Source organism: Pediculus humanus, genomic scaffold (genome assembly GCF_000006295.1).
Source record: "Pediculus humanus corporis 1103172107512 genomic scaffold, whole genome shotgun sequence".
In the NCBI taxonomy this organism is placed as follows: Eukaryota; Metazoa; Arthropoda; class Insecta; order Psocodea; family Pediculidae; genus Pediculus; species Pediculus humanus.
The window spans coordinates 130,937-156,445 of NW_002987128.1; the positions used below are offsets into that span (position 1 = coordinate 130,937).

Here is a 25,509-nt window from a genome sequence, read left to right on the forward strand (position 1 = left end):
GAAAAAAAATATTATTATTATCGTCATCAATTAATAATATTTTATGTATAAAAAGATTGATTTAATATAAACATCATCCATTTGTTTTTCGGTAACCGTGTGAAAAGTTATTATTTTATAAATTTTTTTTGCGATAGAAAAAAGTTAAAAAATTTTTGCAACTTGACAATTTTTTTTTTTTTTTTTAAGAAAAGGTTAAAAGGTTATAATAAATAATAAAAAAATTTATTCGATAAGTGACTCCTAAGTCGTTAGATATTCGAAAAAAATATAATTAAAATAATTATTAATAAATAATAAATAAATAAATAAATAAATTTTTCGTGGTACACGATATACGTTCGTTCGATATACATTATTTATTATGCTGTCGTTAATTCTTAGGTCAAGGGAAATTCTTTATAAAAAAAAAAAAACTATGATGGGGAGCCATTATTATTTACAATAACAATGTCTGACGTTAAAAGTGTATAATTAAAAAGTATATAAAAACATTGTGTTATTTTTTTATTTATGTATTTTATCTATTAAAGTGATATTAAAACGCCAAGTGTTTTTAATTTTAAATATGGAGGAACAAGATAAATCAAGTTATTTAGGTAACGTTTTACAATTTGCCGTTTCAACAGCATTACAATTCGTCGATTTTAAAACTAATAATAATAATAATAATAATAATATGGAAAAAAACGACGAGGAAGAAATCGATGATGTAAATATAAAAACAGAACATTTAAGAGAAATTAATCTCGATCAAATTTCATGGCACGATCAAATCGATGATTGTTGGGTTATTTTATACGATAGAGTTTATGACGTAACGGAATTTTTACAACAGGTACAAAAAGTATAAATAATAATAATAATTAATATAATACCGATAAACCATATTCATTTTTTTTTTTTTTTTATTAATTAGCATCCGGGTGGTATTGATGTTTTGTTAGAATATGCCGGAAGAGATGCAACAATAGCATATCGTGGATTCGGACACAGTTCCCACGCTTGGAAAATCTTACAAAAATATTTAATCGGTGTCCTTCCGGAAAATGAAAGAATGAAAATATTTAAACCGTGTGAAATGGAAATGAACTTTCAACTAAAAGCAGCAAGTTCATGACAATTCATTAATAATTTTCGTGTATAAAATCGTTCTAACTTTTTCAACTTAATCCGTCCCTGAACTATAAAATACGATATAGTATTTAAATTATAATTTTTTTTTTTTATACTATTACGTTAAGTACAATTTATATATTTAAAAATAAAATTTAATTTTGTCTTAATTATTATTTTTTTCTTTCACATAAAAAATTTATTTTATTTTTTATTTAATACTTTTATAACAAAAATATAATTAAACGAACCTAATTAAAAATGAAGAGAATCCAAAACGTTTCGATTGTGTAAATAAATTGCGCATATTTTTTTTTTAAATATTAATTTCAATCCGGTCATAGATAGAAAATTTATATTTTATTCCATTCATTTATTTATTTTAAATTACAAAAAAAAAAAAAAAAAAAAGATTAATAATTTTTGAACTCTGATAACACAATCAATTAAATCAATACAAAAAAACTCAATAAAACTGGTTTGATTGTGAAATCATCATCATCATCATCAACGTTTAATTGTGAAAGATGTTCACATTTAATTAATTACATCCTAAATAATAATAATAATAATCACGTGTTTATTCTCAGGTTAATCACAAAGTTATGTAAAATTTATTTGTATTATCATCATTATTTATTTATTTATTAAAATGATTATGTGAATTTATTTTAAAAATTATTAATTAATTTCTACGCGTTAAATTCTTTTAATTTCAACAAAAATAAAATAAAGGGAAAAATCGTATCCTGTGCATTTTAATAAATTTATTTAACAGGAAATTTTATGTGACGTACATTAATAAAAAAATTATTAAACTTATTTATCTTATCGTTAAAAAAAAAAAAAAAATATTATTTGTTACATACAAAAGGATAAATGTCAGGACGTAAAGCCTGTTGACAATAATTTTCATTAAAAATAAAGCCTATTTTTTAACGACAATAAAATAAACAGAAAAAATTAAAATTTTATTTATTTATTTATTTTTTGTTAAACCAGAAGAAATTTATTTTGCACTTACCTTCCCATCCGGTGGCAGGGTGAGTGTGGAACTCAACCGAAATTACTTCCCAACTAAATCTCTTGGGCGTTTCACCGTGATTTTTCCCGAGGGGAGGGGCATTTGAGAGAGTACAACCTACATTTCAGGCTCAACCCACCCCGTCCTAAGCCAAAACCATCAGGTTCACACTCGCGAAATTGGGAATCCCACCTGAGGAAGGTCTCCTTTTAACCCTTCGAGGCACTCCCGATCTGTTACCATCGTTCTTGCTTCTTCTGCAAAGTTTCCGGAGAGATGTCCGGGGTTGCGAATCCCGTTGATCGTTTATCCGTCTTTCTGTCGCAGCTCCGCATTTTCCCTTTTTAGATCAAATATCCAGACTCACCCCCACAGAACAAGGGTTGGCGCATCCCCAAGGTCACTTACCCTCTTACGTAGGTACAGGTGTGTTCTTGTTAGAACGAGCTGAAATTAAATTACCACTCCTCTCGATTCGAACCCACGACTCACAACTCGGTGACTTTAGTGCCGATTTTTTCTTTCTTGGACTCAATTTGGCTACTTCAGACTCCCCCAAAGCATTCAAGTTTTACCCTTAGCGGTCGCCTAGTGACGTAACGTGGGAAATCCAATTCCAGTACCCCCGTCCGTAAACCACCACCATCACCACTTCCGGCTAATTGAAAATAAAAAATTTTTTTTTTAAATAATAATAAACAAGCAGACGAAATTATTTTCCCGATAAATTTAAATTCTAAATTCCTTTTTAAAAAAAAACCGAGTATAAAAATACTCGTGGTTATATATATAAATAATATAATAAAAATACATAAAATTTAAATTTCATATATGTATATAATTTTTTTATTTAAATTTTTCTAATTAAAAAATTAAAAAGATTAATTTTTCCATACAATTTATTTTTTATTTTTCTCCTTCCTTTAATTTTTTTAACAAATTATAATTTTTTTCATTTCCAGTTTCATTACATATATAACACTCATAAAAAAAAAACATTAACAAAAATTCTAACATTTTTATATTATTATTATTATTATTATTATTATTATTATTATTATTATTTTATTTAAAATATCATCATTGTTTCTTTAACATACATATATATATATATATATATATATATATATATATATATATATATATATATATATATATATATATATATATATATATACCTTATGCGAATTCAATTTAATCGCTTAACATTCATTTTTTCATATAATTTTATGCCGTATTTTTACAATTTAATTAATTTTTTTGCACACGTGTATACATACGTGCACGCAGTCTAACAAATTATTACATAAGTAAATTAAACATTATTAAATTCTTTTCAACTAATTATTATTATTTTTTTTTTTTCATGAAAAAAATTGTCATAAAAATTATTATTATAAAAACAAAAAAAATAAAACAAAAATTTGTAAAAAAAAAAAAAAAATATCAAAAAAAAACAATAATAATAATAATAATAATATGATACTCAAACAAATAATAATAATAATGATAAAAAATTTTTAATTATAATAAATTTAAAAACTTTTAAAAATCATAACGTATAAAATAAAATAAAATAAAAAAAAACAAAAATTATTATTATTATTTTTTTTTTTGCACGCAGATCAATCAATCAATCAATCAATCGATTATTTAAGTCTGTCAATGGGAGAGAGAGAGAGAGAGAGAGAGAGAGAAAAGAAAGAGTAATTAACGATCAAATTGATTTTTCTCAACAAGTAATAATGAACACATTTGAAAAGAGAAAATTAAAGTATTTTGTTGCGTAAAAAAAAAAAATGATTATAAAAAGTATACCGAATACAAACAAACGAACAAACAAACAAACAAAAAAAAATTTAAACAATAAAAAAAAAATTAAAAAAGTATACAAAAAATTATAAAAATATCAATTTTATTATCATTTTATTATTATTATTTTATGAGGCAGTTATTTTATAGTTACTTTTTTCTTTGAGAATTATTTTCATTATTATTATTATTATTATTATTATTATTATTATTATTTAAATAAAAAAACATATTTTTGTCTATTTCCGTTCAATTAAAAAAATTTATACAATAAATTCAAATATATATATTAAATATCAATAATCATAATCCTTCGTTTTTTTTTTTATAATTAAATTTACACGTTAATAATAATAATAATAATAATTCTATTAAAATAAAAAATTAATTAACAAAACAAAAAGAAATTGCGAGTTTAATTAAAAAAATAATAATAATAATATATATATATATATAAAATCCTGAGTAATAAATATATTTTTTTTGTCCGCATTACAAAAATAATAATAATAATAATAATAAAACAATAAATTCTGGAAATAAAATTAATTATTTAATAATTTCAATAAAAAAAAAAAAAAACAAACAAAATTAATAATAATAATAATAAATAAATCGTTTAAACGGATAGTAATTATTATTTATAAAAAAAAATTATCATTATTTTCAAAACATTTATATATATATATATATATATATATAAAAACATTTTCGGGGGGAGAGGGGGGGGGTAATTGTATAAAAAATCTATTATTAACAATGTATTAACCTAATAATTTTTTTTTCTTACACGTATATATATATATATATATATAAAGTCATATTTATGTACATTAATTGATCGCGTAAATCCTTATGCGCACACACATACATTTATGTACATAGATATGCGTGCATAAAAATTTACAATCAATAATAATAATAATAAAAGGAAAAAGGAATTCATGAATTCTTTGATTTGCATTCACTAATTATTCATCACAGACAACGTAATAGTAATAGTAATAATAATAATAATAATAATAATAATAATAATAATAAAAAGAAATTGATTTACATATATATATGTACATAACAATAACGAACGAGTCCTTTTTTCCAAGTCAAAAAATATTCATTTGATTTTAATTTATAAAACTATATTTTTTTTTATTAACAATAGAAGACACTAAAATTTTCTTACACATTCGTAAGCCTTCATCATCATCATCATCATCATTATCATCATATAAACAATTTTATTTAATCATTCTTTTGGAATTATTATCATTATTATTTTTTATATACATATATTAATAATACGATTAAACGTACGAAAAATGAGTGATTTAATTTTTTTTTTTTCTTCCCCTAATTAAAAGCAGGCAATGAGTAAGTAGCCAATTTTAAATAATAATAATAATAATAATAATAATAATAATAATAATAATAATAATAATAATAATAATAGTAATAATAATAATGATTGTAATTTGCTTTTTTTCTTTTCTCATCACAAAATAATTATCATTTTTTTTAAATTTAAAATTTAAATTTCATTATTATTATTATAATAAAAATTTGTCATTTATTTAAATTAAAAATTATATTTAAGGGGGGGGGGGGAAAAAAAGAAATAGCACTTGATTTATTATTATTATTATTATTATTATTATTTTTTGTTCCTCTAAATGAAGTTTTTATCGTAATTAATTTTTTTCTTTGTGTTTATTTTTCTCCCTCTTCACTGGATTAAAAATTTTTTTTTTTTTTACTTTTTCTTTTTTTTCTTTTTTAAGGCTCTTTAACAACCTAAAATTATTTGCAAATTAAAATTCACAACCATTGTTAATAAAATAAAAAAATTTTTTTGTTTTTGTTTTTAATGCACATAATAAATTTTTTTTTTTTTTTATAACTATACACATGCGTCTCTTTTTTTCTTTCTTTTAAGCATCATTCTTTACACATTTAACGGCATTTCCTAGCAGCAGCAGCAGCAGCCATTTAGTCAAAAATTATTATTATTATTATTATTATTATAATTGACAAACTTTTTCAAAAACTTTCCACCTTCAAAAGGTAACTATATATATATATATATATATATATATATCAAATTCAAGTGATGTTGAAAAAAAAAAAACTCATTTCTCCTCCCCCCCTTTGTTTTATCCAATCATCATCCGGATTTCAACGCCATTTTGTCATGTGTATGTACGTGCGCGTCACTTTTCTCATCCAATTTCCCTGGTAAATGAATCTTTCAACAAAGTGAAAAGAAAAAAAAAGGTATCGATGTTTACGAGTCGGATGACGAACCCAACATGTCCATGAGAAATGTATCTATGGGTATATCTCCGATCAAACGAAAGAAAAAAAGATGTTCCAAACATTTGAGACCGATTGATCTAAGAGCCGGAAGTCTGAGTAAAAGTTTTGCAAATCGTCCTGGTTCTTCCGGTCTCGTCACTCGAGTGTATTCTTCCAATGCGGCATAAACTTTTTCACGTAAAAGCTCAACTTCTTGCCCGGATTTCAAACCTCTTACTTCTACAAAAGTAAATATATATCACGATGCCAATCAAGCCAAACTTTTTTTTTTTTTTTTTTTTTTGTGTGTGAAATTGCAAAATAAATTTTACGGGTCTTACCCGGATTAAACAATATGATCGATCTCAAACATCCCAATTCCGTTCTGTCCATGTTCATGTCTCTCATTTTTGCGACTAGTTCGGTGAGAACTCTGTCAAATATTGTTCCAACTCCGGCTTGGTGAGCAGAATTTCTATGAACCGTTATACCGGCTCCGAGTACTATACCATCTCTCACTTCTACCGACCTATGCGAAAACGCAGCTATTAATAATTCATTCCAACCTGAAATAAACAAAAAAAATTTTATTTTAATTATGTCCTCTTCTTCTTCTTCTTCGTTAATGATAATATTTTCGTACCTGCTCGTAAAAGCAAAACTTGATCCTCGATGGGAAGCGAAGAAAAATGTGGAATGTGTTTAGCCCATTCGACTAATTGGTATAATTGAGTATTTGTCGCCTGGCAAATATTAGCCACAGCATTTTCATATTCGTTTTGATTTTCTACTTTACATTCTACTCTTTTTTCAGCTTCTAATATCCTTTCGACCGGCATATCCGCTTGCATTGCTCCCGATGATTCCACTTCACCTTGTTCTCGTTCTTTTGTTCTTTGTCTTTCCTCCTTAAATAGTTATATATAGAAAAAATTTTTTTTTTTTTTTTTTTTTTTACGAATCGATTCTTAAAGGACTTTAAAAAGGAATGGGTGGGGGAGGGAGAGGGGGGTGTTTTAATCGTTGGCATTTTCATCAAAAAAAATTTAATTTAATTTTTTATTAACCTGAACTGCTTCTCTTTTCATTCCCATCGCTAAACATTTATTATATCGGCAAAATTGACATCTATTCCTTTGCCTTTTATCTATAATGCAATTCCTTTCTTCTCGGCATGCGTATGTGAGATCTTTCCGTACCGTCCTTTTGAAAAACCCTTTGCATCCTTCGCAACTGAAATGAGAAAAGAAGGAAGACATATATTTCAAATCGGGTATCAATGAGCAACAGTTCCACAACTATTACTTCTATTGATAAAAAAAAAATATCAACAACAATTATTCCAATTTTTTTTTTCTTTTTTCCTCGTAAGATTTTTTTTTTTTTGGTACGAGGTGCTGATTTAAACAAAAAAAAGGATATCAACATTATAAAATGATTTTTCTCACGAAAAATTTTCCTCCTCTATCTCTTTCTTTCTTTCAGTTATTTTAAAAATCAAGGTCTCTTGGTATCGATGCGATTAGATATTGGATTTTCGTCATAGGTTAGGCGGTTGTTTCGTTTGTACGACGACGACGACGACGACTCATGCAAATGAGAAGAAAAATAATGCGAAAAATTAACTAACAATCGATCAGAAAAAAAAAAAAAAAAAAACCAGAGTTCAGAGGTCAATGCCAATTTAAGTTCACTAGGTAAGTAAGTAAGCAAGCAAGCGATTGAAGCAAAGCCTAAATGAAAAAAAAAAAAAAAAAAAAAACTTGAATTCTTAAATTTTTTTAAACAACATTTCGATTAATTTAAACTCATCACCCCAAAAAAAAAAGAATCCGCGGAAAAACTCATCCCCTTTATTCAGCGTGATAAATTTCGCAAAATTGTGTTCCGGGGGAATGGGGGAGGAGGGGAAAAGGAGGGTATGAGGGTAAAAGTAAAAACCGGTTTTTATTTTTTTTTTTTTTTTTTAGCTGCGGGGGCATTGAATTTAACGTTTCACTTCTAGAAAAAATATATTTAATTTTCAAGTTTTTTTTTTTTTTTTTTTTTTTACGAAATTATTTTCGAGAAAAGAAAAAGGAAGAAAAATGAAGATTATAATAATAATAATAATAAATTTTGTTTTTTTTTTTTTTTTTTTTCGAAGGAAAACAAGTTCAAAACAAAATCTTTCACGGAATTCTAAAATGAATCATCGTGATCATTACACAATAATTATATAAATTTTTAAAAAAAATCAAATTTCCATTCCTGTTCCAAGTTCCCTACTTTTTAACTCTTGAAAAAAAAAAATTTCTTACCAGGAGGAAAATTTCAGAATATTTAATAAAACTCGATATCACAAACCCATAAAAAAAAGAGAGAGAGAGAGAGAGAAAAACAATGTTTGTTTGTTTTTAACACACATCATAAAAATTTCGGTTAAATCGGTCGATTGTTAAAGTTTAATTACACAATAAATCAATATTAACGAACTTGGAATCCTTCAAAATAACAAAAAAAAAAAAAAAAAAAAAATCCCGAAATTCCTGTGACTTTTTTCAAACACGACCGACCGACTGACCTCGAAATTCCAGTAGCTTCCAAAAAAAAAAAAAAATAACCAAGCGCCAGGTATTATTCTTTCAACAACAAAAAAATAGAAATAATAATAATTATTATTATTAAAAGATCTTTATAACGGTATCACGGGGAGACCAATACAAATCATTTTAGAAAGCAAACAAATTTCTAATAGTTTGCCTTATAAAAAACTAAAATTGGGGGGAGGAGAGGGGAAGGGAAGGGAAAAAAATGTACGCAACAAGTTTTTGACTAGGAAAAATACATGAAAACGTGAGAAAACAAACAAAATTTTTTTTTTTTTTATTTAAAACTCTTTCTTTCTCCTGCCTTGTTGTTGTTGTTGTTGTTGTTCGAGAGAACAACATTACTTTGTCGATTCTGACTACGTCAACAAATCAGGAAAATCAGCAAAATCGCGAATATATCACGACGACGTGGAAATCAGAAATGAGACAAAAAAAAATCGTGCTTAAATATTTAAACTGCAAACTGTTCGAATAACAAAGAAAAACAATTCTCAGCTTCACAGAATCAAATGAAAAAAAAAAATTAATTCATCATAAGCTTTTTTTTTTAGATTACCCAAGCTATTTCGATGTTTTTAATGCGTCGTAATTAATTAAAAATACTACCCCCTTCCCCCTTTCCCCCTTCTCCCTCGGGAACTAACTCTTTCGAGGTGACCCCAACATTAAATATTATTTTACCTATAAACTCCGTAATGTTTCCCACTGGCTCTGTCACCGCATATGGAACATAAATGTTTCGAACCGCTCAAAGGATGATTCGGAGGATAAGACGCCATTTTGTTATTTGAATTATTTCCAATGAGACTACTGTGACCCATGGTAAACGAGCTGGAGGAAAATGGAAAGAAAAAAAGTTTTTAAAAAAAATTTTCCTTTTTTTGAAAAAAGTTTTTCTTTCTTTTTTTTTTTTTTTTTGTTTACTTCGGACTGTTGGGTCCTCCGTTGGGTGAAAAATTTCCTCCTAGTAATGTCGCCGTGTCTGGTTTCATATCCAAAGGCGATTGAGGACCACCAAGCTCAACACTCAGCACTGAAACATAAAAAAAAAAGGAACAAATGGTTATTTTAACGCATCATCACATTCGTCTTCCCTATTAATTAATAAAAAAAAAAAAAAAAAAAAACCTTTCCCAGCCGATTTATGAACGTTTGAAAGCTCTCCGCTTAATTACAATGACGTGAGCATGGAAAATTATTTTTATGGTCATAACCGGAAATTCGTGCAGACTTTGAAACATGTGATTAGCCTTACAACTAAATTAAATTCACATATAATAATAATAATAATAATGCTTCTTTTTTTTCGAATTAAATCTAGAAATCCGTAGTTCGAAGTAAGTAAAACTTTTTTTTCAAAGTTTTTTTTATTGATTTTCATAGACTTTCTTTCATCAATTACACAAAAATAAAAAATAAAAAACGTCGTTTGAAAAGATGGGGGTTTCACATTACTCTTCATTTTTTTCCCCCTTTTTTATTATGATATGTAAAAAAAATCAAAATCTTTGCAGTCGTATTATTATTATTATTATTATTAAGGTGTTCAATTTAAAACCGATTCAGCTTTTTTAAAAAGATAATATTTACTTTTTGCATTTAATTTAATACAAAAAATAAAATCAAATCGTAATACTGATGATGATGATGATGATGATGATTTTATTATTGCGAGTTAGTTTAAAACTAATCCATTAAAAAAAGAAAAAAAAAGAAAAGTTTGAATGCATCCTGCGATGCTACTAGACAACATGCATTTGCAAACGATTATACTAAAGGAACCTTATTAAGTAATACAATTATTATTATTATTATTATCAAGACCTTGCCAAATGCATTTCATCATTTTCATCATATACATATTATTATTATTATATTTTTTTTTTTCAGGAAACAAAAGATATTAACTGGCCTTCGTAGACGTTTAATATTTTTTTTTTATTTTATTTTTTTCCTTCCAATTTAGTTTTTCAAGGATATTGAATACGTGGACTTTCATCATCATAACGAATAAATAAGGGGGAAAAAAAAAAAAAAAAAAATTTCATTGACGGTTTTAAAAGCAAACCATTTTTTTTTTTTTTTTTTTTTTGATTTCGTCAAGTAGAAAAAAAAAACCGATACAAACTTGTTTGCAATCGAAGCAATCTAATTATTAAACGCAAAAAAAAAAAAAAAAAAAAAAAAATTTCTATACTTTTATATTGGACCAATACGAAACCCCATTTTAAAACGTAACCGGCGACGAAAACAAAAGAACAATCGTAAACAACAACAATAATAATAATAATAATCGATAGCTTTTATTTATTTATTTATTTATTTACAATCACCCGATTGTGCGATAACACCTATCAATAAATTTATATATAAATGATTCCCGATATTTCAGACTCCTCGATCGAATCCCCGGGTAAACAACGTGGATTTTAATAATAATCAACGAAACCCCTTAAAATCAAATCCCTCGATAAATGCATAAAAAAAAAAACATAAAAAAAAAAAAAAATTTCTTTAAAATAAAGACATGAAGAAAATAATAATGATAATAATTGTTTTTTTTTTTTTTTTTTTTTTAAAACCGTGGTAAACAACAAACTTGTGCCAATTTGGCAATAAATTAATTTTAAATAAATATCATAAAAAAATTAACAAATAAAATCTTTTAAAATATATTATTTATTATTATTAAGAAAAAAAAAAAAAAAATTTTTTTAGTGTTTTTAAGGCGCCATTAATCATTCTTTTCCCTCTTCTTTACCCCCCCCCCCACGCTCCCGCTACCCCAATGATGGCCACAAAAACGAAAAATTAAATGTTTTGTTTCAAGGTGTGCGTGTGTTAGAATACCTTTCAAAATTTCTGAACAAAGTTTTCCTTTCCCCCTCCCCCCACTCCCCCCCGTTAAAAATGCAAGCTAAAATAAATAGATTTTTTTTTTTTATTGTCGTTCGAAAGACATAAAATTTTTATTTTAAGAGCAAAAAATATCACATCATTCTCTTTCATTCTTTATTCTCATCTTTTCCTCCCCCTCCTCATCCTCCTCCTTCTTATTTTTCTTTTTAAAAAAAAAAATTGTCTTTAAGGGGGTTAAAAAACAAACAAACACCAGACGACATCGAAATCGACCGACCATTTTTTTTTTTTTTTTTTATTATTTTATTGCAAAAATGTTTCGATTCATTTTTTTTTTTTTTTTTTTTTTTACTCTTTCAACAGTTGCAAGATTCGTTTCAAAAGATTTTCACATTCATTAATAAAAGAAGAACGAAAAAAAAAAAAAAAAACATTCCGATGGGATGCTGTGCATAAAAAAAAAAAAAACTAATTATTTATTTATTTTTAGATTTCAAACATGTCCAACAAAAATTTTATTCCCTGTTGCATTTTGCGTATTTTCTTTTGGGAATCCTCCTTCTCCACCCTTTTTTTTTTTTTTTTTGACACACATTTCGTTTCGTGATGTAGGTCGCATCTTTTTCACGATTAAATTTTTTTTTTAAATTTTTTCCTCGTTGTGACCCCACGAGAAAATTCATAAACCAACTTCATTCTTTTTCCTTAACAACGTGAATGAATGAAAAAAAAAAAAAAAGCAAAACAAATCAACCAAGCAGACGATTCTGAAACCTGAATTCGTAGAAAAGCCAAAATATCCTTAGACGAAAATTACAAACAAAATTGAATCGAAACCTTAAACGAAAAAAAAAAAATCCTAACGAGGTTACACAGAAATTTTTCAGGTTTTTTTTTTGAAATTTTTATTTATTTATTTATTTATTTATTTTTTTTCAAATTTATGTAACATTGTTTACAAAAATATAAATAAATAAATAAAATTTTATTTTTTTATGACAAAATGCATTTTGTAGCTCAAAACTGTCAAATTCCGACACACACACACACACACACATCATTTCCAACGAACGAACGTCACGTGTTAAGCAACTAGATTTTTAGTATTACTATTATTATTATTTATTTATTTTTCAAGGTCAAGGATGACTGGTATCTGGAGATGCATACACTGTGTTTTTGCTTGTCACATTAAGAATCAATTATCAACTTTTTTTTTTTCAAACTTTAATTTTTTTTTAAAAATATATTTTATATATTAAGAATTTAAAATTCGACGCCAGCCAGAGTTTCACTTTTCCTAAAAACAACAACAACAACAACGCACGAGTTATGGTTGTTCTTTTTTCATATAACTGTATTTTCCATTTCCCCCCTACGTTTGTTTGTTTGTTTGTTTCTGTTTGTTTTATTGTTTTCGCATGTTTATATATTTTTAAAACACTAGATTTCAGATTTTGTACCGAATGAAAAACACCACATACACCATCAGCAAAAAAAAAAAATTATTTATTTATTTATTTTTGTACTCAACGACTGTGGGTTTAACAATTCTTACAATTTATTTTTACATCTCTCTCTCTCTCTCACACACACACACGTGGATTTCAAAAACATAAGGAATTTATTACATAATTTGCAAAAAATATCGATCGTGTATATTTCCTTCGTTTAATGGTAGCCCTTAAAAATATTCTCCATCTTTCGTTAAAAATAAAATTTCCCTCCTCGCAAACAGGCAGAAACAGGAGAGGGAAAGAAAGAGAGAGAGAGAGAGAGGGAGAAAACTTTGTTGAAGGTTGTTCGATTTAACATTTGCTCAACGAAATGAATGCACGTTATGCAGTTCGAACATTGAAAAAAATGCAAAATGTAAATTTTCTAAAAATAAAAATGTCGATGGTATAATAAAAAATTGCAAGTAATAATAATAATAATAATAATAATAATAATATGAGCAAACAAAGAAAAAAATTACGTAATAATATTTTGTTGACTGTTCAACACGGATCATTTTCTACAGATCATTTTCAATCATCATCATCATCATCATCAGACTAGTACGAAATCGATAAAATAATGTAAAATTCTAATTTTTTTTTAAAAACCAACAATTTTATTTATTATTATTATTATTTTTTTTTTTTTTTTTCATTCCCAACATTAGTTTTTGGGGATAAAAATTAACTTTTAAAAAAAAATTTAATCGACTAAAATTGTTAACATTAATAACTCTTCATTTAAGTGACAGAAATAAATAAATAAATCATCATCGTTGGTTTAAATGCATATCATTTTCTCTCTCTCTCTCTCTCTTTCTCTTTCTCTCATTTAAACTCATATCGTCTGAAATAAATTTCATATTTTACTACCCTCAAATGATTTAATCAAAAAAAAAAAAAAAAAAAAAAAAAAAAAATCAATAAAAAACACGAAATTTCCCCATTTTACAAATCGAAATAATAATAATAATAATAAAGGTTTATGTTATTTTTAAGTTTTTTCGCTGAATGTTTTTAAATAGTTGTTGGAAAGAGAGAAGAGAAGAAAAGAGAAGGGGGAGGGGGGAAACGGGAGTGGAATTATTAACGAAACCGACCTTGTCAACTTTTTATATATATAGCTATGATTCCTAGATTTTCCTTTTGTTGTAACTCCCATAAAAATTCAAAAAAAAAAAAAACTTGATGATACTTGTAAGAATTTTTTTTACAACTTGCATAGCAACTCCAGAGAGAGAGAGAGAGAGAGAGAAAAATTGTTTTTATATCAAAAACTATTATTGGTACCATTGGTAACACAATTTTCTTTTATTTTTTTTTTTTTTGGAACAAATAATTATTTACTTTCCACCACGACATAAATAAACATAAGTAGTAAATCAATAGGCGCGTGATATTGACATGACGCAACACAAACACATCATACAAATTATTGTAGGCGTATGAGATAAAAGAAGATGGAGTATAGAAGGCATTTTCTAAACTATTATTATTATTATTATTATTATTATTATTATTATTATTATTATTATTTGCGACAAAATAATAAAAAAAAAAATTAAATTTTTTTTTTTTGTGTGTGTGCTCAAAATGACTTTTCGCCCGTCTCGATTTAATAGAATTGAACTCAATTTTTTTTTTTTTTCTAACCGAGTTCAAATAATTAAGCTCAACACAAGTTGGATTTCATGCCGTCGTCGTCGTGTCATTTTGTGAATTAAAAAAATAAAAATTCAAGTTCGAGGTCTTTTACATCATGTTCTCTCAACGACAGAAAAACAAATAATAATAATAATAGTAATAATAATAATAATAATAATAATAAGTCGGCGGTTTAAATTTCTATTTTCATTTTACGATTTTCAATTCGAAATACGAGCGAGAAATTTCTTCTTATACTTTACGACCGATTCAATTTTTTTTTTTTTTGTTTATTTATAATTTTTAAGTTCTTTAAGATTTAATTCGTTAAATTTCTTCATCAAATGTTTTTTCCCCTCCCCCTCCCTCCTTCTTTTAGTCACACGAAAATCCAGTCAATAGTAAGAAAAAATAATAATAATAATTTTTTTTCTATAAAATTTTTCAACTCTCGAATTCTATCAATCAAAGAAAACATCAATGATTTACTAAAAAATAATAATAATAATAATAATAGTAATGAAAATAATAAAAACAAGGAATTCTTCAACATTTTAACGTTTAGTGACATTGACTTTTTCCCGCCAAAAATAAAAAAAAAAAACAAATTTTTTTTTCTTACAATTTTTCTCATTGCAAATATCACGGCCGACCGACAATGACGTAATAACAAACGTTTAAAACAACATTTTAATTTCGAATTTATTATTATAAAAATAATATTAATAATAATAATAATAATGATTAATGCATCGTGTAAAACACAATTTTCTTTTTTAAGACTCCCATCTATTGCAATCAACTCAACTTTCAATACCAGTTTGATTCAATATGGCAGAGAAAGAAGTGACAACCAACGCGGCTCAGTGCGTTATAATAAAATTTCTCACGCGAGAAAAAATTCCTCCCGCTGACATTTACGCAAGATTAAAAGCTCAATTTCAAGATGATTGTTTGTCTCAGGCAAAAGTTTTCATATTGTCCAAATCGTTCAACGACAAAAAAAGGGAAGATGAACAAAAGAGTGGAACGGAGGAGGAAAAATAAAAGATGAACTTTTTGTCTTGAACCTTAAAAAAGGAAAAAATTTTTTACGTTGGCGATTCGTTGTAAAAAAAAAATAATAAAAATAAAAATAAAATGATATTAATGAAATTTGCATCATGTTTTCTTTTTTCCTTTTTTTTGTCTTCTGCTTTTTTTTGTCTTATATATTAGTAAATTTTTGGTATATTCATTTTTTCCCCTACCCTCTCGCATCGTGGCACAAAACTCGAATAACAACAAGTTAACCTTTGATTTTGTATAACTAATACAACAACATCCTTGATTATTCATTTATAATGCTAAAAAAAATTTTCAATTTATTTTTATTTTTATTTTTTTTTGATTTTTCATTTAGGGGGGGGGGAGTCCCATAAAAATAATTCAATCACTCTATTAAAACCCTCTTGTTCGATGTGTATCGATCGTGCCTGGTTTTGTGGCTTTTTGCCATTAAAAAAAAAAAAAAAAAATCATCTGTCAATTGCGTAAGAATGAATGATTGGCATCACATGTCCGGAAGCGTAAAAAAAAAAAAAATAAAATAAACACAACATGTTAAATAATAATCGTTTGAAGTTTAATTTTTTTTTTTTCTTATTTTTACCCAAGATTTTGTTCGAGATTCTACATCGAGAAAATTAATTTTTAAACACATTCCCTATGATAAGCTAATAGTTTATAGTTTTCCCCGTATCAGCGAGGGAATTTTAACTTTAATTTATTAAAATAAATTCGCATAAAATTCTAAATTTAACTTTTTTCAATTCGCAAGAATTTAGAATTTTTCCTTCAATGACGACTATTAGAAATCATTTTCACACGCCATAGTTTCTACCACCTTTCGAATCTGTCTCGCTCATTGTTCGCGTTAGTATTATGACGCATTTGCTTCGATGAATAATTTTTTTTTTTTTTTTATCTTTAAGATAGACAAAAGACTCAATTGAAAAAGAAAAAAAAATGAATACCGACGACGACCTATATTTTTCTTTTCCTCCTTGACAATAAATAAATCCGAAGGCCGCGATGCTTAACATTACAACAACGTTTGCATGTCAGCCTTTCGAGACACAACAACAACAACAACAACCTTCAAATAAGCTTGTCAAAGATGGAGACAGAGAGAGAGAGAGAGAGAGAGAGAGAACAGTATAATTATATCATTCATTCATTCATTCATTTTATGCAACAGCATTCGTTTCAAGGTAACATTTAAGTAATTAATTAAAATCAATTCAAGTTATAAATTTAAATAAATCTCTCGAGTGTTTAATAAAAAAATTTTTTCCTATCCAAAGACACAAAAAAAAAAAAAAAAAAAAAAAAATGTGGCAACTTTAATAAAGCTGGGTCAGGTGTAGGTCGGTCCAAGGCCAAAACCATCAAGGTTACCATTTATTTCATATTTTCCAAACGTCGCCTATACAGCACATACGATACAGCTCAAAAGTAGGGTACGCTATGCTTTTTATTAAAAAAAAAAAAAAAAAGAAAATCTCAGAACAACATTTGAAACATTTCTCCCCCGTCGAAAACTCGAAAAAAGCCATTTTTAAAAATTCTTTTACAATCTACAATTTTGCCAAAATTAAGAAACACAATTATCGATTTTTTATCAAAAACAAAGACCGTGCTTAGACACGATTTAACTTAATATATATTATCAGCAACAGCAGGCTAATTTAATTTCTTTTTTTTTCCTAACAAACTAATTTGCAAAAATGCATTTTTAAAAACTAAAAATTTTTTTAAACTACCAAAAAGTCTTACATCTTCGCCGATTTACTCTCTCACTCCCACACACGGCAAATTCTTTGAGCATGTTCCCTCTCTCTCTCTCTAACGAGTGGTTAAAATTAAATGTAAAGTAATTAAAATACGCGAGTAGGTAGGTAGGTAGGTTACTTGGTAGGTATTAGCAGCACACTCGTGGGGCCTCATTAACGTAAGCCGCATTTAAAATCAAATCATAATCATCTTTCATTAATCAAGTTTTTTTTTCTTTTGCCCATCTTTAACCTTTACTTGCTTACAGATGCTCTCAAGGCTACCAATCCTCGTCATTCAGGTGACACTGAAAAGAAAAACCTAAATATTTGTCTTTTGAAACAGTGACCTCTACCATTGACAGCCAAACAAAAAAAAAAAAACAAATCTTCCTGGTTCGAGAAAAAGAATTTTCGTAATTCATTACCAACTCAATTTTTTAATTATTATTATTATTGTCGAGCCTGAGATTCTAAAACGTTTTAGCGCAATATTTAAAAGAAAAATTTATTATTATTATTATTATTATTATTTTGCATATTCATATCGTAATTTTACAAAATTGGGTCACCGTAATACTTAGTTACAATGACCTATCAATTTACAAGTTCGAACAATAGTTTCAAATACACGTTTTCATTTCATTTTTTTTTTTTTTTTGTTTTTCATTCTAACAGTTTAAAAACATTAAAATATGAAAAGAATTAATAAAAATTAACATTGAATCACAATTTTTATAGTTTTTTAACCAAAAAAAAAACTTTCAAAATTAAATTAATACTTAATCTACAAATAAAGGCCAGAAAACCCTAAAATCACGTGTAAAACCAAAAATTCCCAATTAAATATATACATGTAAAAGACGTGTAATTTATAAAATCGCCATTTTTAAAATCGAATTCAAAACAAAAAAAATATTTATGCGCGAAAACAAAATCGCTGCAACAGCATTTAATTTATTTAACATTTTAAATTTGTTGGAACCATTATACTAAAAATATTCATCGTACTATATTATTTTTTAAAAACAAATAAAAATGCCTTAATTTATTAAACCTGTAATAAATTAGGACGTTTTAAACAACTAAATACAGTTTTATTCACTAAAATTATTTTACTTGCTCGATTGTTTTACAGCAAAAATTTTTTTTTTGAAACAGATTCAAAAACAAATTTCAAAAAAAAAATAATAATAAAATTTAATAATAACAAAATTAATTTTATGTATTTTAATAAATATTTTACGCGGTAAAAATTACTATTTTTTTTAAAAATTAAATGTCACGTTAATAAAAATATATATTTTAAAGATATTTTATTTTAATAAAAAAAAAAAAAAAGTAATAATGATAAATTTTTGGCGAGAAAAAAGCAGAGGCAAATTAAATCAAAAAAAAAAAAAAATAATAATAATAATAATAAGGCGTAAAATAAAAACGATTTTCAATTTGAATTTAAAAAAAAAAAAAAAAAAAAATTACCTCTGCTCCAGTGTTGAACTTGTACTCCCTGAATAATTGCTGCAACCGACAGCATCGGTTTATCCTTCTTCATCATCCCAAATTTTCCTTTTTTTTTTTATACTAAAACGTTTTTAATATAAAACTACTACTCACACTCGTTTTTAAATGGCAAAAACAAAACGAAAACAGTAGCAGAGCGTTGATTACCTTAACTTTACACCATTTGATAATATTATTATTATCGCTGACAAATGAATTCCCTACTTTTTGGAAGTTTATTAAAATAATAATAATAATAATAATAATAATATTACTCTGATTCAATAACCGTACGAAAAAAAAAATGGAAAAAACCGAACGCGAATTTTTTTTTTTTTTAATGCTAACGTTCACACTTTTGTTATACTCTGGTCACAAGTACACGGTGCTTACTTAGTAAACAAGTTTTTACTTTGGTTAATCGGCTTTTTTTTTTTTTTTTTTTTTTTACCTAGAAGCGGTAAAATAAAATAAAATAAAATGTTTCGAATGTGTTACTACCATCGAGACTTTATGATAAATATATAAAATGATTTGATTTTAAACTAAAAACTAATTTTATAAAAAAAAAAATAAAAAAAAAACATATAAAATCCAGATACAAAAAAAAAAAAAAAAGCAAAAAAGCAAAATTCAAATTTGAAATACTGAATAATTTATATTTGTGATTTTTATTTATTTATTTATTATTATTATTATTACTCTTTGACTTTATCGTGATGCTATTAAAAGTGTCAAATGCTGTTGTCACATGGACTGAAAATAGTTTAAATATATATCACATTGATAAATTTCCTTTTTTTTTTTTTTTTTGTATTTGCATTTTTTTTATTAAATTTCTTTACCCTCGAAAAAAAAAAAAAATAAGTAACCGTCGAATTTGTTATATTTTTGATAAATGCACTTGAAATAATTTTTACAACGTTTTTTTTTTTTTTTTTTTTTTTTAGTCTATTAATTTGTTTAAACAAATAAATATTTTAACAAAACATTTAAAATTACACACATACTGTAGTAATTCATCAAAGGATTACAACGAGACTAAACTACGAGTGTTTGATTTAACTGACTGAGAGTTATAATGCTGAATGAGTCAAAGAAAACAATTGCAGATTCATTTTTTTTTTTTCAATTTTTTTTTTTTTTTAGCTTCCATATAACAAATTTTTACTTGTATTTTAAATTTCAATTGAATTTCAATCAAATTTTTTAAATTATTTTTATCACTTTCATTAATAATATTACTATTATTTTATTGTTTTTAAAAAAAAGAATACAAAGCAAAAAGATCATTGATAAAAATTTTTTGAAAATAATTATTATTAACCTTTCATTGAATTTTGCTTTTTCTGTATACATTTTTTTGTATATAAAAAATATAAAGGCAATAATTTTTATATGAATTTTATAACCCCTAAATATTAATACCAAAAAGTTTTTTTAATTTTTTTTTTTTTTTTGTTCAAAACATCATATCAATATTCTCTGCCATTTGCAAATGATCATTTTTTTTTTTTTTTTTTTTTTTTAGTTTAGATAACACCATTTAACTTGATCTCCTTGAAACCTGTAAGTAGGCTAACATCTACTTTTTTTTAGTTAAATGAAGTTTTTGTTAGCCATCTTTTTTTTTTTAATAGATGGAAGCACTTTGCAAACACCTTCTTAACCATTACTACTTAAACTTTTTTATCTTTCTTACTTTTTTTTTTTTTTTTTTTTTTTTTCCCAAGTCATCATTAAAAAGAAAAAAAATTTTATGACAAAAAAAATATTTTTTTTTTTGTAACCTAATTGGGAAAAATTTTATATTTCATCATTCGAAAACAGTTGAGTATTTAAGGTATTAATTCAGTGCATTGAAATAGTTTTATTGATTGTTTAAAATCTCAAATTGAAATAATAACAGGGAAATATATTAAATCTGACATTAACTGATATAATAAAGCATATGGAGAAATTGTTTCACAAAAATATTGTAAAGTTTTTAAAAAAAATCAAGTTCACATACGAAGATTTTTATCCTTGTAATTTATGTTTTTCTTCATTATAAAAATTTTATTTTTATGTTAATATTAAAAAGTAATTAGATAAAACAATAAATTAAGCATAAAAACATTTAAGTTCAAACAAATATAAAAACTAAATGATAACATTTCATTTGATTAAGAAGAAAAGAAAAAAAGTAATTCAGGTAAATGGCCAATTTTTTATTCAGTGATTGTTATAATTAATTAATTTTACCAAATGTCCAATATAATTGCATGTAAATCATATAAAAGTTTATCTACAATTTTTTTTTTTCCTTTTTAAACAAAACAGAATTGATTAAATTTTTTCTCTCACATAAAATATTTTAATAGACATGGGGAATATATATTTTAGAACAACTTAGGAAGTGATCATCAGAAATCGACCATAACAATGGGTAACTCTCAAGGTCAACGTATGAAAAAATAAAAAGGGTGAATTTAATTATGATATAAACTAACCAAATAAACGCATTTAGGTCAAAACTTTGAGATTATTAGGTCACCGACATTTATCGGTAATAATGCGACTGAAGGACAATTGCCGGGTTGTCGAACGCAAGGCCTCCGTCTGGTGCCTATACAGTCAGACATTGCCCCCAAAACTTTCAAAAGACTATTATAAATGTCTCCTTTTGTAAAAGCACTTAGAGAGAAAAACATATGAAAAACTCACCTCTTTCTCCTCCATCCATTGTAAAAGTAATTGTAATTTCACTTAACTTTATGTGATTAAAAAAAAAAAAAAAAAAAAAAAAACTATCTCAAATGAAAATACTACACTAAGATTAAACAATATGGCGAACTCACTTTTCTTTCAAAACAAACGGTTCAAGGTCAGTACTTTCACACTCTCAATTAAATTAATTAATTACAAAATTAAAATATATTTATTATAAAAAACTAATTAAAATTGATGCATCATAAAGTAATAAAATTTAACTATCTTTATTCGACTGACTTAAGTTTAACTTCTGAATTGCGTAGTACAAAAATATACGTTTCATAAATTTAGAATGCATTCTCTCAACTCTGATTGGCTGACATAGAAATATCAGAAAATATAAAATGGCGCGAAAACGTTTATTATTCAAATTATATTTTCAATTCTAAAAGTATTATGTGGGTAATGTAACTATTTTTATTATTATTTTTTATTTTTTAGTATTATTATTTTATAGTATTATTTTTTATTTTTCTTTTAAAATTAAAAAAAAAATAAAAATAAAAAATAAAACTTTAAAAATAAAGACAAAAAAATGTCAAACATATTTAATTTTGTGTTTTAAAGTATTAAGGTATTTCAAGAAATTTTAGTTTATGGTAATTATTTTCTATATTTTCTTTTTTTTTTTAATAATGAATAAATTTTTTTCAAAATATTACAAGTCACTTTTTAAAATACCTAATCATTGTAAATTTTACATTATTTTATTTTGGTTTTTAACTAAAAGTAAACTTTGTTCTTAAACAAAAATGATTTCATCAGGATAATGAATACAATGTAAAACAAATATTTTTAAATTTTTTGTTTTTATAAAAGTACAATTTCTGACTGTTTTTATAAAAATACAATTTTTGATTATTTCTTTCACATCTTATGCTTGAAAAAAAAAAAAACATTTAATCTAAGTAAGGGATAATGTAATTATCAATTACAGTCTGATTTTTTCTCCATGCCAAATGTCTTACTCCATCTACAATAAAAACCTTTAATTTATTATTTTCATCAAGAGTTTTAAGTCCGCAATAATCGTCCTTATAAAGTGTCCTATCCTGCATCATTTCCACTGTTTCATTGTCATTATAATATCCAAACACACTAAAAAAATATACAAAAAATTATTGTAAAAAATACAAGAATTAAATGTTTCAATTAAAAATATACCTGGATTGCCAAGGTGTTATGATTTCATCCTCAGGCCCACCAATCAATATCATTTTTTCCAAGTTTGTTAGTCCTTCTTTATAATTTGGATCCCTTTTACTGGGTACTTCATTATTAATAACTGGTAAGAAAATACTATAATTGTAATATAAATCTTGTTTGTGTGGATCATTCCAATAATTTCCAACTGCTATCCATTGGCCAGCATTTGTATAAAAGAGTTTGTAAGCTTCTTCTTTCACAACACCAGGAAATAAAATGTGCAAAAACTGAGCTAAAATAAATTAATTTTTTTTTTTTTCTAAATTAAAAGGTAAAAGGTTATAATAAATTAAATTTACATGAAACTTACTTCCATATTGTCCAGCTTGTGGAGAACTCAAAGAAATAAATGTTTTAACATTGTGATTTGGATATTTTTGTAATATTCCTCTGGCTATAAGTCCTCCTTGGGAATAACCAATTAAATGTATTCCATCTGGATATTTTGAAGAAAAATCTAATAAATCTTCTCCAATTTTTTCAACTTGAATCCACATTGGTTCCAAACTACCAATGTCATCATAACGATCACATGAAGAAACTATTGTAGATGGATGAAGCTATCAGTTATGAAAATTTATGAAATTTCACTTTAATTATTTACGTGTAACGTAAATAAACAACGTGATTATAAAAGCATAGGCATTTAAATACTTGGGATCAAAGTTTTTTTTTTTTTTTTTTTTATAATTTACAATAAATAAATAAAATTAAAATATATTTTGATTTGTTATGTATAAATAACATAATTTTAAAAGTCACATACATACATACATACATACCTGTTTAATGCGTTTTTCTAATATTTTCATACTGACATTTTTACTTAATATTCCATGAATAATAAAAACTGGTTTGTAACATAAACAATTTTCAATAAAAATAAATAAAAAAAAACAAATTAAAATAAAATCCGTAAAAAAAAACTTCATTTTTGAAAAAAAAAAAAAAAACAGATGGAAAATAAAAATAAAATTACTTAACAATGAAACTATAGTAGTAGTAGTTCATAGGTCAAAATTTACTGATTTAATTAAATCAAAATAAAAATAGTTATTTTTACATTGGCAAACATAGTTAAACTACTGAAAAAAAAAAAAACGAAAATTAGCATTCGACCAATTGTATATTGAAAAAAAAAAAAAAATTTTTAACGGATATTGCACAATTAAATTTCAAGTTCAAATGACAAATATTATTTATCGCGAGAACTATGTTCTCTTTGAAAAATTTCATTTAAAACGTACGTTAATTTTTTTTAAACATTATTTCACGATTGTTTAAAAAGTAATTAAAAATACTTTATTACCATGTTTTTTTTTTTTTTTTTAAATTAAAAAAAAAAAAAGCAAATAAACGTTTTTTTTTTTAATAAACATTTTTTTTTAAAATTAAAAATTAGTTTTATATTTTTTTATTTCAACCATTATATGATGTATATTAGTCAATTGACTTTTTGCATTTGGAGTTAAAAGTTTATGAAATCTATGATAATATTGCACAAGTGTTGTTAATGCTAATTGTAACAAAGCTCCACCGGTAACCAATGATGGAAAAGATCTAAGAATTTCAGATTGTAATTCTTCTAATGATTTTTTCCAAGTGTTGGAAAAAGATTGTACAAGTTGTAAAGATTTTCCTGCAAAATAAAATAAATATAATTGACTTATTATTCTTGTTGCCACGGTTTAAATGCTTTTATTGGAAACTTATAAAAATGCTAACTTTCTAAATGTTTCAATTCATCATGTTGTTCTTTTTCTAACATGCTTTCACTTTCTCTTACAAATTGAATAATACCCCCGAAATGTGGTGAAAGAATTTCTTCCACGTATTCATTTGATCTCGTCGTCAATTGATTTCTAAAAGCTTCTGCTTCTTTACAATGATCTTTTGTTCTTTCCTACAAAAAATTTTATGGTCATATTAAGCATTTCCTACGATTAAGCACTTTTTAATATTAGTTTTTAGTACAATAAAATTATTTAAATATTTAACTCCTAAAGTATGTTGCAAATTTTTTTATTAAAGCATAGATGTTTACCATTAACACGCTTAAAATCATATCGTAATTATTTATTAAAAAAATTAATTGATCTTTTCTCTGTTGAAACACGGCCGCCATTTTTAAAATGAATAATTCTACCTAAAAAAAAAAAAAAAAAAAAAATAGAGAAAAAAATATTTTTTTAATCGTTTACAAAGTTACAACGACTTATACATTGAATGTAGACAAAAAAAAAAAAAAAAAAACATAAAACAAACTTCTTCTTGTAATTGTGTTAGCAAATCGTTAACTAAATCGTTGGGAAAACTTTCACTTAATCCAATCATTGCTCCACTAAGCTCGGCATACCGTCTAGCAACGTAATGGGGCCCCATTTCTTTACCTAATT

At 25.3% G+C, this 25,509-nt stretch overlaps 5 protein-coding genes across 5 annotated transcripts in view; 1 reads left to right on the plus strand and 4 right to left on the minus strand.

The window, feature by feature from the left end:
- Window positions 1–568: 568 nt before the first annotated feature.
- Window positions 569–1,120, plus strand: Phum_PHUM164320 (Cytochrome b5, putative; the record flags this gene model as incomplete). Its single annotated transcript, XM_002424903.1, has 2 exons — window positions 569–838; window positions 920–1,120. The coding sequence occupies 2 exons, from the start codon at window positions 569–571 to the stop codon at window positions 1,118–1,120; spliced, it is 471 nt and encodes a 156-aa protein (XP_002424948.1).
- A 5,113-nt stretch (window positions 1,121–6,233) lies between these two features.
- On the minus strand, window positions 6,234–19,208 carry Phum_PHUM164330 (retinoid X receptor, putative; the record flags this gene model as incomplete). Its single annotated transcript, XM_002424904.1, has 8 exons — window positions 6,234–6,484; window positions 6,586–6,810; window positions 6,888–7,152; window positions 7,312–7,477; window positions 9,517–9,666; window positions 9,760–9,868; window positions 9,909–9,929; window positions 19,133–19,208. The coding sequence occupies 8 exons, from the start codon at window positions 19,206–19,208 to the stop codon at window positions 6,234–6,236; spliced, it is 1,263 nt and encodes a 420-aa protein (XP_002424949.1).
- Window positions 19,209–21,663: 2,455 nt separating this feature from the next.
- On the minus strand, window positions 21,664–21,878 carry Phum_PHUM164340 (uncharacterized protein; the record flags this gene model as incomplete). The annotated part of the gene is made up of 2 exons (XM_002424905.1): window positions 21,664–21,829; window positions 21,856–21,878. The coding sequence occupies 2 exons, from the start codon at window positions 21,876–21,878 to the stop codon at window positions 21,664–21,666; spliced, it is 189 nt and encodes a 62-aa protein (XP_002424950.1).
- A 928-nt stretch (window positions 21,879–22,806) lies between these two features.
- Window positions 22,807–24,045, minus strand: Phum_PHUM164350 (palmitoyl-protein thioesterase, putative; the record flags this gene model as incomplete). The annotated part of the gene is made up of 4 exons (XM_002424906.1): window positions 22,807–23,005; window positions 23,072–23,345; window positions 23,424–23,673; window positions 23,896–24,045. The coding sequence occupies 4 exons, from the start codon at window positions 24,043–24,045 to the stop codon at window positions 22,807–22,809; spliced, it is 873 nt and encodes a 290-aa protein (XP_002424951.1).
- A 459-nt stretch (window positions 24,046–24,504) lies between these two features.
- Phum_PHUM164360 (vacuolar protein sorting protein, putative) overlaps window positions 24,505–25,509 on the minus strand; it is a gene marked incomplete at both ends in the record, with an annotated part of 3,604 nt that continues 2,599 nt past the window's right edge. The window contains 4 exons of the mRNA XM_002424907.1: window positions 24,505–24,752; window positions 24,839–25,016; window positions 25,158–25,259; window positions 25,379–25,503. Coding sequence (XP_002424952.1) covers window positions 24,505–24,752; window positions 24,839–25,016; window positions 25,158–25,259; window positions 25,379–25,503 — 653 coding nt within the window. The remainder of the gene's footprint in view (window positions 24,753–24,838; window positions 25,017–25,157; window positions 25,260–25,378; window positions 25,504–25,509) is intronic.